General features: G+C 51.1%; 1 protein-coding gene across 2 annotated transcripts in view; it reads left to right on the top strand.

Annotated features, from left to right (window-relative positions):
* The first annotated feature begins 4,636 nt into the window (after window positions 1–4,636).
* The window catches only part of SOS1 (SOS Ras/Rac guanine nucleotide exchange factor 1), a 189,703-nt gene continuing 180,672 nt past the window's right edge, over window positions 4,637–13,667 (top strand). For both annotated transcript variants that reach the window (XM_029058905.2, XM_029058907.2), the window contains exon 1: window positions 4,637–4,895. In XM_029058905.2, coding sequence (XP_028914738.1) covers window positions 4,809–4,895 — 87 coding nt within the window. In that variant the 5' untranslated portion in view covers window positions 4,637–4,808. The remainder of the gene's footprint in view (window positions 4,896–13,667) is intronic.

Genomic DNA, 13,667 nt, shown 5'->3' on the forward strand with positions numbered 1-13,667 from the left:
GCTTACTATGAGCCAAGCACCGTTCTAAGCGCTAGGGTAGATAATGATAACAATAACTTGGGTGTTTGTTAAAAATAAATGGTGGTATTTAAGCGCCTACTATGCGCAAAGCACTGTTCTAAGCGCTGGGGGGATCCAAGGTGATCGGGTTGTCCCACGTGGGGCTCACAGTCTTCATCCCCATTTTACAGAGGAGGGCACTGAGGCATAGAGAAGTTAAGAAGCAGCGTGGCTCAGTGGAAAGAGCCCAGGCTTGGGAGTTAGAGGTCATGTGTTCGAATCCTAATTCTGCCACTTGTCAGCTGTGTGACTGTGGTTAAGTCGCTTAACTTCTCTGTGCCTCAGTTATCTCATCTGTAACTGTGGTTAAGTCACTTAATTTCTCAAGTGGCGGGGCCGGGATTACAACCCACGACCTGTTGGGTTGTGATGTGTTGCGTGAGGTGCCCCAAATCCTGCTCCTTACTCATTTGTCGTCACCTTTGCCTTTCCTTGTGTATATGCTGCCAGCCCCCCAACCTCTGCCAAATTCTTAATAATAATAATAATAATAATTAATAAGAATAATGTTGGTATTTGTTAAGCGCTTACTATGTGCAGAGCACTGTTCTAAGCCCTGGGGTAGATACAGGGGAATCAGGTTGTCTCACGTGGGACTCACAGCCTTAGTCCCCATTGTCCAGATGAGGTAACTGAGGCCCAGAAAAGTGAAGTGACTTGCCCACAGTCACACAGCTGACAAGCGGCAGAGCTGGGATTCGAACTCATGACCTCTGACTCCCAGGCCCATGCTCTTTCCACTGAGCCACGCTGCTTCAGTGTTCTACACCAAGTAAGACTTAAATACTATTAATTTATTGAGAAAATTATTGCACTCTCCTTCTAGACTGAGCCCCTTGTCGGGTAGGGATTGCCTCTACTTGTTGCTGAATTGTACTTTCCGAGCGCTCAGTACAGTGCTCTGCACACAGGAAGCGCTCAATAAATACTACTGAATGAATGAATGAAGAGATTCAGGTGCACAGACAATGCAGAGGGGAGAGGGAGGCAGGGAAAAGAGGATTAACCGGGCATCGGGAAAGCAGGATGTCCGTAAAAGTAAGTGTTTTCATGAAAAGGGAGTGCTCCACAGCAGCAAACAGCAGAGGCGCTCCGTGGAAAAAGCCCGGGCTTGGGAGTCAGAGGTCCTGGGTTCTAATCCCGGCTCCGCCACTTTGCTGTGTGTCCTTGGGCAAATCACTTAACTTCTCTGTGCCTCAGTTACCTGTAAAAAAAGGGGATTAAAAAATGTGAGCCCCACGTGGGACAATCTGACTACCCTGTATCTACCCCAGCGCTTAGAACAGTGCTCTGCACAAGGTAAGCACTTAACAAATACCATAATTATTAATTATTATTATTAATCCCACCTCCGCCACTTGTCAGCGGTGTGACTTTGGGCCACTCACTCAACTTCTCTGGGCCTCAGTTACCTCATCTGTAAAAAAAAATGGGGATTAAAAAATGTGAGCCCCACGTGGGACAACCTGATGACCCTGTATCTCCCCCAGCGCTTGGAACAGTGCTCTGCACATAGGAAGCGCTTCACAAATACCATAATTATTAATCCCGGCTCCGCCACTTGTCAGCGGTGTGACTTTGGGACACTCACTTAACTTCTCTGGGCCTCAGTGACCTCACCTGGAAAATGGGGATGAAGACTGTGAGCCCCACGGGGGACCACCTGACCACCTTGTATGTACCCCAGCGCTTAGAACAGTGCTGGGCACATAGAAAGCGCTCAACAAATACCAACATTATTGTTATTGTTATTATAGGAGAGAATCCGACGGAAAGGGCAGCCTCAGTGGAGGGAACAGGGCCGAAATCAGATCGTAGCGGATTAAGGAGGGAGTTGGACGAGGGGCAATGGAATCACTTGGGAAGGGCGGTGGAAATTTTGGAATTAAAAGGGAAAAGCGAGCATGTTTGCAGGCAGGAAGGAGGCATCAGAGAATAAAGGAGTCGAAAACGAGGGAGGGGAGCTTTATTTCCCTTTTATTCTTCACCACCGCTTAGAACAGTGCTCAGGACAGAGTATGCGCTTAACTAATAATAATAATGATGGTATTTGTAGAGCAGAGAAGTGGCTTAGTGGAAAGAGCCCGGGCTTGGGAGTCAGAGGTTGTGGGTTCTAATCCCGATTCCGCCACTTGTCAGCTGTGTGACCTTGGGCAATTCATTTCACTTCTCTGTGCCTCAGTTCCCTCATCTGTAAAATGGGGATGAAGACTTTGCGCCCCACGTGGGACGACCTGCTCACCTTGTATCTACCCCAGTGCTTAGAACAGTGCTTGGCACAGAGTAAGCGCTGAACAAATACCATCATTATTATTACTATTATAATGGTATAATTTGTATAATGGTGTGATAAATACCATTAATATTATTAATAATAATAAACTAAGGCTTAATGCACTTCTGCTACATTACCTGCTGCCGGGGGCATTAGTAGTGGCAAGAGGATGATCTTGGGAGTCGGAGGACGTGTCACTGGCACTTGTCTGCTGCGTGACCTTGGGCAAGTCTCTTCACTTCTCTGTGCCTCAGTTGCCTCATCTGTAAAATGGGGATTAAAATTGTGAACCCCACGTGGGACAACCCCATTACTCTGTATCTACCCCAGCGCTTAGAACAACGCATGGCGCATAGTAATAATAATGTTGGTGACTTGCCCAAAGTCACACAGCTGGTAAGCGGCAGAGGGGGGATTAGAACCCATGATCTCTAATTTCCAAGTCCGAGCTCTTTCCACAGAGCCACACTGCTTTTCTAAAAAGTAAAGTGAGGGGTAAAGTGAAGAGAAGCAGCGTGGCTCAGTGGAAAGAGCCCAGGCTTGGGAGTCAGAGGTCATGGGTTTGAATTCTGGTTCTGCCGCTTGCCAGCTGGGTGACTGTGGGCAGGTCACTTCACTTTTCGGTGCCTCAGTGACCTCATCTGGAAAATGGGGATTAACTGTGAGCCTCACGTGGGACAGCCTGATGACCCTGTATTTACCCCAGCGCTTAGAACAGTGCTCTGCACAGAGTAAGCGCTTAACAAATACCAACATTATTATGATCATTAATCCCCGCTCTGCCGCTTGTCAGCTGTGTGACTGTGGGCAAGTCACTTCACTTCTCTGGGCCTCAGTTCCCTCATCTGGAAAACGGGGATTAACTGTGAGCCCCACGTGGGACATCCTGATCACCCTGTATCCCCCCCCCAGCGCTTAGAACAGGGCTCTGCCCTTAGTAAGCGCTTACCAAATACCGCAGCGTGGCTCTGTGGAAAGAGCCGGGGCTTGGGAGTCAGAGGTCGTGGGTTCTAATCCCACCTCCGCCACTTGTCAGCTGTGTGACTGGGGGCAAGTCACTTCACTGGGCCTCAGTTATCTCCTCTGTCAAATGGGGATGAAGACTGTGAGCCTCACGTGGGACCACCTGATGACCCTGGATCTCCCCCAGCGCTTAGAATGGGGCTCTGCACATAGTAAGCGCTTCACAAATACCAACATTATCATTAGCAAAGTGAGGCCAAGAGACACCACGCAGGGCATGCTGGGAACCCAGAGCATGCTGGGAATCCTGGGCCTCCAAGGCATCCAGGGCGGCCAGTCCTGCGGAAAACCGGCCAGGGCCCTTGGACCGACCCCCTTTCGGGGCTTCGTCCGAACAGGAGCACCTCCTGGGCTCCGCCACTTGTCAGCTGTGTGACCTTGGGCCAGTCCTTTCCCTTCTCTGGGCCTCAGTGACCCCATCCATCAAATGGGGATGAAGCCTGGGTGCCCCATGGGGGGGGGGGCACCTGATGACCTTGGTGCCCCAGTGCTTTGAAAGGTGCTTGGCCCCTAGTAAGAGCTTAATAAATACTTGATGAATATCAGGATATTATTATTAGGATAATTATGATTAATAAGGAGGAGGGGGACGCACAGAGCCAATGGGGAGAGGGCGGGGGGGGGTGGTCACGTGAGGGCCAAAGGCGCGAGGCGCCAAAGGGCGGGAAGGCGCGCGCGCGCGCTGAGGCCGGCCGGACGAACCAACTCAGCCCGGCCGTGGGGGGGGGGACGGCCGCGGGGTTGGCCCTGGGGCAGAAGGACTGGAGCCATCGACCCTCCTGTCAACGCTTGGGTGTCAATAAGAGGAGGGAGAAAAAGGACGCCATAAAAAGGCAGGGGTCCCCACCCTTTCTGGACCCGCGCATTGACGACAGTCTCCGGCGTCCCCCCCCCCCGCCGTCCCCTCAGCGTGGACTCTTCCGCCCGCGGCCGGAGCGCCGCGCCCTCCCCCTCCGGCCCTGGGCGTCGGGGAAAACCCGGAGGCCGGGGAATCCGGAGCGGCGGCCGCGCATGCTCACCGGGGCCGCGCCCTCCCGGGTCGCCGGGAAAACCCGGAGGCCGGAAGGCGGGGCGCGGCGGGGCGCATGCGCGGCGGCGCTCGCAACGAGGAAGCTTTGCAGAGCTCGCTCTTGCACCGAGCTGCCTTTTGCACCGACCTCGCACTCGGCGCCGGTGCACAACGTTTAGCGGCCCCCGCCCGCCAAGGGCCGGGCCGGGCCGGGCGGGGGGTGCACGGTGGAGCCGACCCCGGAGTGGGGGGAGGGGAGGTGCGGGATGTCTCCGCCGCCCCCTCCTCCTCCTGCTGCTGCTGCTCCTCCTCCTCTTCTCCCTCCTCCTCGTTGCTCCTCCCGGCCCGGTTGGCCGGACCCGACCCCTTCCCTCCTCCGGGGCTAGTCCTTCCCCCTCCCCCAACCCGCTCCGGTGCTGCGCGGTGCGGCCTGCAGGCACCATGCAGGCGCCGCAGCTGCAGTACGACTTCTTCTGCGAGGACAACGCGCCCAAGTGGAGGGGGCTGCTCGTCCCCGCCCTCAAGAAGGTCAGTGTCCCCTCCCTCCCCCTCGGCTCTGGTGTTTATGCAGCGTTGACTCGGTGCAGAGCACTGTTCTAAGCGCTGGGGGGGAGGCAGGGGGTCCCACGTGAGGCTCACGGGCTTCAGCCCCATTTTGCAGATGAGGGCACTGAGGCCTAAAGCACCCAACAAGGGGGTCTGTTAGTAATCGTGGTGTTGGTATTTGTTAAGCGCGGACTCGGTGCAGAGCACTGTTCTAAGCGCTGGGGGGGAGGCAGGAGGTCCCACGTGAGGCTCACAGGCTTCATCCCCATTTGGCAGATGAGGGCACTGAGGCCTAAAGCACCCAACAAGGGGGTCTGTTAGTAATCGTGGTGTTGGTATTTGTTAAGCGCGGACTCGGTGCAGAGCACTGTTCTAAGCGCTGGGGGGGAGGCAGGGGGTCCCACGTGAGGCTCACAGGCTTCATCCCCATTTTGCAGATGAGGGCACTGAGGCCTAAAGCACCCAACAAGGGGGTCTGTTAGTAATCGTGGTGTTGGTATTTGTTAAGCGCGGACTCGGTGCAGAGCACTGTTCTAAGCGCTGGGGGGAAGGCAGGGGGTCCCATGTGAGGCTCACAGGCTTCATCCCCATTTTACAGAGGTCACTGAGGCCCAGAGGATTTAACAACGGTGTCTGTTAATAATCATAATGTTGGTATTTATTCAGCGTTGACTAGGTGCAGAGCACTGTTCTAAGCGCTGGGGGGGAGGCAGGAGGTCCCACGTGAGGCTCACAGGCTTCAGCCCCATTTTGCAGATGAGGGCACTGAGGCTTAAAGCACCTAACAAAGACGTCTGTTAGTAATCGTAATGTTGGTATTTATTAAGCACTGATTAGGTGCAGAGCACTGTTCTAAGCACTGGGGGAGAGGCAGGGGGGCCCACGTGAGGCTCACAGGCTTCATCCCCATTTTACAGATGAAGGCACTGAGCCCCAGAGCACTTAACGGTGTCTGTTAATAAGCATAACGTTGATATTTAAGTGCTGACTATGTGCAGAGCACTCTTCGGAGCGCTAGGGGAGAGCCAGGTGGTAATAATAGTAATGTTGGTATTTGTTAAGCGCTTCCTATGTGCCGAGCACTGTTCTAAGCGCTGGGGTAAACACAGGGGAATCAGGTTGTCCCACGTGGGGCTCACAGTCTTAATTCCCATTTTACAGATGAGGTAACTGAGGCCCAGAGAAGTTAAGTGACTTGCCCACAGTCACACAGCTGACAAGTGGCAGAGCTGGGATTCGAACTCATGAGCCCTGACTCCGAAGCCCTTGCTCTTTCCACTGCGCCACGCTGCTTCTCAGGTGGTCCCACGTGAGGCTCACAGTCTTCATCCCCATTTTACAGATGAGGTCGAGGAGGTCACTGAGGTACAGAGAAGTTATCGACGGTATCTGTTAATAATCACAATGTTGGTATTTGTTAAGCGCTGACTAGGCGCAGAGCACTGTTCTAAGCGCTGGGGGAGATGCAGGTTGTCCCATGTGAGGCTCACAGGCTTCATCCCCATTTAACAGATGAGGCAACTGGGGCACAGAGAAGTAGAGTGATTTGCCCACGGTCACCCAGCTGCCAAGTGGCAGAGCCGGAATTAATAATGTTGGTGTTTGTGAGGCGCTGACTCTGTGCCGAGCACTGTTCTCAGCGCTGGAATTCGAACCCGTCACCTCTGACTCCCAAGCCCGTGTTCTTTCCACGGAGCCACCTGCCCTTACTAGGTGCAGAGCACTGCCCTCAGCGCTGGGAGAGATGCCAGGCCATCAGGTGGGCCCCCGTGGGGCTCACAGTCTTCACCCCCCTTTTGCAGAGGAGATCACTGAGGCCCAGAGAACTGAAGGGACTAGCCCAAGGTCACCCAGCAGGCGGAGAGGTGGGATTAGAACCCACGACCTCCGACTCCCAAGCCCGGGCTCTTACCACGGAGCCACGCTGCTTCTCTGGCACCCCCCCGTTAATAATGATGGTGTTGGTTAAGCGCTTACTATGTGCAGAGCACTGAGCACTGGCGGGGGGAGATACAGGCTGATCATCTTGCCCCACGTAGGGCTCAGATTTTATTTTTTTAATCCCCATTTTTATAGATGAGGACTGAGGCCCAGAGAAGTGAAGTGGGTGGTCCAAGGTCACCCAGCAGGTGGAGAGGGGAGATTAGAACCCGCGCCCTGGGACTCCCAAGCCCCGGCTCTTGCTGTGGAGCCGTACTGCTTTTCCGGCACCCCCCCCCCCCATAATAATAATGATGGTATTTAAGCGCTTACTATGTGCCGAGCACTGTTCTGAGCGCTGAAAGGGGAGAGAGCGGGTGATCAGGTTGTCCCACGTAGGGCTCAGATTTTTTTTTTTTTGAATCCCCATTTTTACAGACGAGGTCACTGAGGCCCGGTGAAGTGACTGGCCCAAGGTCACACAGCAGACAAGTGGCGGAGCCGGGATTAGAACCCACGACCTCGGGAGCCACGCTGCTTCTCTGGCACCCCCCTCCCCCAGTGTGGCACCCCCTTATCCTCCCTCCCACCGGGCCTACAGAGGGCACAACCTTTTCCCGCCCTCCCTCCCCGCTCTTTATGGGGGCACAGCTCTGTGCTAAGCGCTGCGGAGAGGACATGACGGGAACCGAGCGCCGGGACCCTTTTGTTGGGGTGGATGTGTGGGTGTCGCCTCTCCCCCACCTCTGTTTTTGCATGTAGGGGCTGCTTGTCAGCTTGTATACACACACCCCCTTTGAGAGATAATAATAATGATAATGTTGGTATTTGTTAAGCGCTTCCTATGTGCAGAGCACTGTTCTAAGCGCTGGGGGAGATACAGGGTCATCAGGTTGTCCCACGGGAGGTTCACAGTTAATCCCCATTTTCCAGATGAGGGAACTGAGGCACAGCGAAGTGAAGTGACTCGCCCGCAGTCACACAGCTGACAAGTGGCAGAGCCGGGAGTCGAACTCATGACCTCTGACTCCCAAGCCCAGGCTCTTTTCCCCTGAGCCACGCTGCTTCCCACATACACCCTCTGGGAGGTACACACGCATAGACAGACGCACACCCTCTTTGGGAGATATACCCACACAGACATACAGCCCGGGCTTGGGAATCAGAGGTCCTGGGTTCGAATCCCGGCTCTGCCACTTGTCTACTGTGTAGGTGTGGGCAGGTCACTTCACTGGGCCTCAGATCTCTCAACTGGAAAATGGGAATGAAGACTGTGAGCCTCACGTGGGGCAACCTGATTACCCTGTAAAGCTACCCCAGTGCTTAGAACAGTGCTCTGCACATAGTAAGGAAATAACAAATACCAACATTATTATTATTATACAGGCACACGCGCCCTCTTTGGGAGATAGTCACGCACCCTCTTTGGGAGATATTCAATAGTATTTCAATAGTATTTATTAAGATAGTCATGCACCCTCTTTGGGAGATAGTCACGCATCCTCTTTGAGATATTCACGCACCCTCTTTGAGAGATATTCACGCACCCTCTTTGGGAGATATTCACGCACCCTCTTTGGGAGATATTCACGCACCCTCTTTGGGAGATATTCACGCACCCTCTTTGGGAGATACACACACATACACATCCCCTTTGGGAGATATACACACAGACATACAGACACACACACATATCCTTTTTTGGAGATATATACACACACATAGACATGAGAGAGATATATACACACACACACATACACACCCTCTTTGGGAGATACACACACAGACATACACATGCACAAACCCTCTTTGGGGGAGACACAAACATAGGCAGCCCCCCTTTGGGGGAGACACACACCTAGGCACACCCCTTCACCCCCTCCTTCGGGAGAGACACGCACACACCTAGGCACACACCCACCTCCTTTGGGGGAGTCAAGCATATACACACACCCCTTTTTGGGAGAAACATCTCCCTTCCTATCCCTTCCCTTCCTATCCCTTCCCTTCCTATCCCTTCCCTTCCTATCCCTTCCCTTCCTATCCCTTCCCTTCCCTTCCCTTTCCCTTCCTTTCCCTTCCCATCCCATTCCATCCCATCCCATCCCATCCCATCCTTTGTCGATCAAATCCCAGAAATGCCTGGCTGTCACACGTGCCCTCAGCAATTTCTAGACTCCAAGCTCATTGTGGACGGGGATCGGGGTCTGCTCATTCTGCGGTTCTGTTGTATCGTCCTCTCCCAAGCGCTTAGTACAGTGCTCTGCACATAGGCTTTCAGTTCATCCCCACTGATGGCCTGATTGATTTCTGGACCCCCGTTTACTTGCTGGTTGGCACGGTGAACCTGCTTTGTCCTGCTACTTCTTAAGGGGATGGTGCTGCCTTCAGCTCTTTTTCTTTTGGAAGTCTGATGTTTTTCACCTAGCATTTTGAGCCCGAATATCTCAGCGTGACTCAGTAGAAAGAGCCCGGGCTTGGGAGTCAGAGGTCATGGGTTCTAATCCCGGCTCCACCGTTTGCCAGCTGTGTGACTTTGGGCAGGTCACTTAACTTCTCTGGGCCTCAGTACCTCATCTGTAAAATGGGGATTAAAACTGTGAGCCCCATGTGGGGCAACCTGATCCCCTTGTATCCCCCCAGTGCTTAGAACAGTGCTATGCACATAGTAAGCGCTTAACAAATACCAACATTATTTTCCTGTTACCCCCCACCTTTACCTGCAGATCGGAAGCCAGAGTACAAGTAAGAATCCCGGGCAGACTCCCTTTAGCCAAAACTCTTTTGTTCAGGTGATTGAAACAAAAGGAAAACCCCCCACAAAAGCCATATCGTGAAAGCAGCGTGGCTCAGTGGAAAGAGCACAGGTTTTGGAGTCAGAGGTCATGGGTTCGAATCCCCGCTCTGCCACTTGTCAGCTGTGTGACTGTGGGCAAGTCACTTAACTTCTCTGTGCCTCAGTTCCCTCATCCGTAAAATGGGGATTAAGACAACATGATTCCCCTGTGCCTACCCCAGCACTTAGAACAGTGCTCTGCACATAGTGAGCGCTTAACAAATACCAACATTATTATTATTATTATTGAAGGAATATCTTCAGGACATCTTGAGGAGTTGGTCGCTCAATGAGAGCTTGGGGTTTTTCCTCTCTAAATTAAAAGTTTTATTTTCTGCATCGTTTCCACTTTCCTTTTTGGCTTCAAGATTGCCGTATCCTCCCTCTGCTGGTATTCGGAACTAGCTTCAGCCATTCGTTTTTAAAATCCCCCTTATTAAGGCTCAGCGCTGAACCTGAACAACAAAAGCAGCAAAACTGATAGGCCTTTCTTAAAGTCTTGGTGTTTTCTACTCCCCTAGAGTTTGGAAATTAGGGAGCAGTTACTCCTTGCATGCAAGCCAGCGCCGGTATTCATCTAGATGTCTTGAAAGGGTGTTAATGTTTCTCATCATCTGGTCCCTTTTTTTCTTTCCTGTTGGCGTCTTGCAAGTGGACATTTCAGGAGGTTTATGAGGATTGTTCATGAGCGCGATGAGTATTGTTCTTGAAATTTCAGTAAAATCAAGGATGGAGAGTGGTTCAAGCGGTTGTTTTTATGGAGATGGATTTTAGGACCGAGTGTGAGATGGTGATAATGGTTGAGAGGAAGAAGTGGGTCAAATTTGGGGCTTAGAAAATGCTGACAAGTTTAGGCTTTTTTTTAAGTCCTATTTTTGGTTCTAATTGGTGCCGTTATCTCAACAAAAAAGAATCTGGAAGATGTCTCATTTTATAACGATTTGATTCCCTATCCTGCTGTGTTTCATCCCGTATAAAACATCAAACGGTGAATTGGTGAAAAGGAATTGAGTTCTCAGACTTGTAAGGCTGCAGAATTCCCTGTTTTTCAGTGCTAAGCCCCCTTTCCTCTCATGTCAGCAGCAGCTCTTGCCCCATTAAGAGTGGTTTCTGTCGGGTGTCGTGTCTGAATGTTATTGTTTCTGGGTTAGCGTTTCTTGGAGATCGTTCTTTCTACCTGTGCACGTTAAACTTTCACATTTGTTTTAGTTTTTCAAGAGGCCAATTAGTGGAGGTTCGGGACCTGTTGGTTGATCAAAGGAATTGATGAAGTTGAGTCTCTAAACTTCAGACATTCTTTGTCTTCCATCTTTTCCGTGGTACCTTAAGGCAGAAATTCCACACATGACTGTCTTCTTTATGGTGATCATATCTGCGTTTTGAATTCTCAGAAGTAGAAATCATTTATGCAACCAGAGAGCTTGGATAGGACGGAAATTTTGTCTATATTAACCGATTCTTCAAAGTTGGGTTTTTTTGGTAAGGAAGGGAAAGAAACTGGTTTCAAAATATGGCACCCTACTTAAAGCTCCGTAAGATAGACTCCTTTCTCTAAAGGTGTGTGGAGTGTCTGCCTTCTTTAGGAAGTGAAATAGTCAGGGATTCAACAAAGGAAAGAGAGTCGGAAAGCGAGCCTGTGGAAATAAGAAAATCTTGCAGCTTGTTGCGCCGCTGAAGAACAGCAGCCTTACCTACGAGCGTCCTGCTTATCCAAGACTTCAGAACAATATGTTCTGTCGAAGGAAGGCTACCTTTTTAACCAAGTTCATTACAGCTGCGCCTGGTTGGAAGGGCGGTGAGGATTTTTAAAAGACGCTGGAGTGCTTTTTATGAGAAACTCTTCCCCCGAATTCAAAAGGCTTAACGGACATCTCATTCCTCACAATATTCCAGCGAGGTAAGGCCGTGGCTGGTATTGTGCCCGTTTTCAAGGTGGGGAACTTACAGTCTATGAAAATGACTCTCTCTAAGGTTAAACAGCAAGGCACTGGCGTAGCTTAGAAGAACTTGGCTGTACCCTCAGCTCCAGTCTCTAAATTGCCTTTCAGGTTCTTAATAAATAAAAGCTTTCAGACCATTTATTTTCCTTCCAATGGCAAAATTTTATCGTGGTTTTGATTTATCTACTTATTGAGGCTTGGGGTTTGAATTTTTCGTTGTTTAGAGTTTCTTTAATTGTATTCCATTAGGAAATTGTGGGACTAAAACCTTGGGTTGCTTTTAAAACGCTACTTAACCTTTTAACATCTTAACTATAAAACTTGCTCAGCGTATTTTATTTCCCTGCTACTTATGCCCTGTTCCTCTGGTCTTGAATGTGGTGATGCTCCACTAGGCAGCTCTAAGATTGAACTCCCAACTCAATGTAAAACTATATCCGTGTCTCCAATGTGGGGCGGGGAGGGGGGGTGGTTTATGTTCTTGAGAAACCCCCCGTGAAGGAAGACGCATGCCGTGGTACTTAACCCCGTCTCCAAAAGCACACATGTGCGCATCTGCTTCTTCTGGCACCGTGACCCACTCTATCCGGCCACACGTGGCTGGAGGGAAGACGATGCCCTAATCCCGACGTCGTGTTCTAGCCAAAATGCGTGGCGAAACCATACTCCATAGCAGAAACGAGGGTGCTGACCTAGGTGATAGGCCCCAATCTCAATTCTGTTGCCGAATTGTACATTCCAAGCGCTTAGTACAGTGCTCTGCACACGGTAAGTGCTCAATAAATACGAATGAATGACTGATAGCAAATGTTACGGCAGTAGTGGTAGCTAGAGTGTTTATTGCGCGCTTGCTCGTGTGTGGCAACAGTCTAATTAAACTCACATAAGTACACCTCATATTGCGTTACGGTATTTAGTCAATAGCCCTGCTGTTGGGCTAGGGGAAATAACCCTGCTCTGGGGTTCCCAGGGGACCCGGGTTCTAGTCCCACTTGGCCTCACTGAGGCTACACCATCTGAGGCGAAGATTTCTAATTGAAAGGACTCTCCCCCTTCCCTCCCCAGGACATTTTGGAAGGTGGGCACATCCAGCAGAAATCCCAAAACTTGGAAAGAGCCCGGGCTTGGGAGTCAGAGGTCATAGGTTCGAATCCCAGCTCTGCCACTTGTCAGCTATGTCACTTCTCGGGGCCTCAGTTACCTCATCTGTAAAATGGGGATGAAGACTGGGAGCCTCACATGCGACAACCTGATGACCCTGTATCCGTCTCCCCCGATTAGACTGTAAGCCCGTCAAAGGGCAGGGACTGTCTCTATCTGTTACCGATTTGTCCATTCCAAGCGCTTAGTACAGTGCTCTGCACATAGTAGGCGCTCAATGAATGCTATTGAATGAATACCCCAGCGGTTAGAACAGTGCTCTGCATATAGTAAGCGCTTAACAAATACCAACATTATCATTATTATTATTATTCCCTGGCTTTTAGTCTCGGCAGTGGCTACCACAGTGACCCACCTACTGGATTTTGGTGACTGTCGACTGTAAGCTCGTGGCGGGCAGGGATTTCTTGTCAATTGTCCTCTCCCAAGCGCTTAGTACAGTGCTCTGCACACGGTAAGCACTCAGTAAATCCGATTGCCCGACTCGTGCTCTGGCACCGCATCAGTAGTTGGGGTGTAAGCGGGTCCAACATCCACCAAACTAACTCTCTTCCCCCCTTCAAAGCCCTACTGAGAACTCACCTCCTCCAGGAGGCCTTCCCAGATTGAACCCCCCCCTTCCCTCTGCTCCCCCACCCCCCTCCCTCTGCTCTTCTCCTCCCCTCAGCACTGTGCTCATTTGTATGTATTATTTATTACCCTATTTATTTTGTTAATGAGGTGCATATCTCCTTGATTCTATTTACCTGGATGATGTCTTGTTTTTGTTTTGTACTATTTTGCTGTGCTGCCTGTCTCCCCCGTTTAGAGTGTGAGCCCGTCACTGGGCAGGGATGGTCTCTTCTGTTGCCGAATTGTACATTCCAAGCGCTTAGAACAGTGCTCTGCACATAGTAA

The sequence above is a fragment of the Ornithorhynchus anatinus genome, chromosome 1 (genome assembly GCF_004115215.2).
Source record: "Ornithorhynchus anatinus isolate Pmale09 chromosome 1, mOrnAna1.pri.v4, whole genome shotgun sequence".
NCBI classification, from domain to species: Eukaryota; Metazoa; Chordata; class Mammalia; order Monotremata; family Ornithorhynchidae; genus Ornithorhynchus; species Ornithorhynchus anatinus.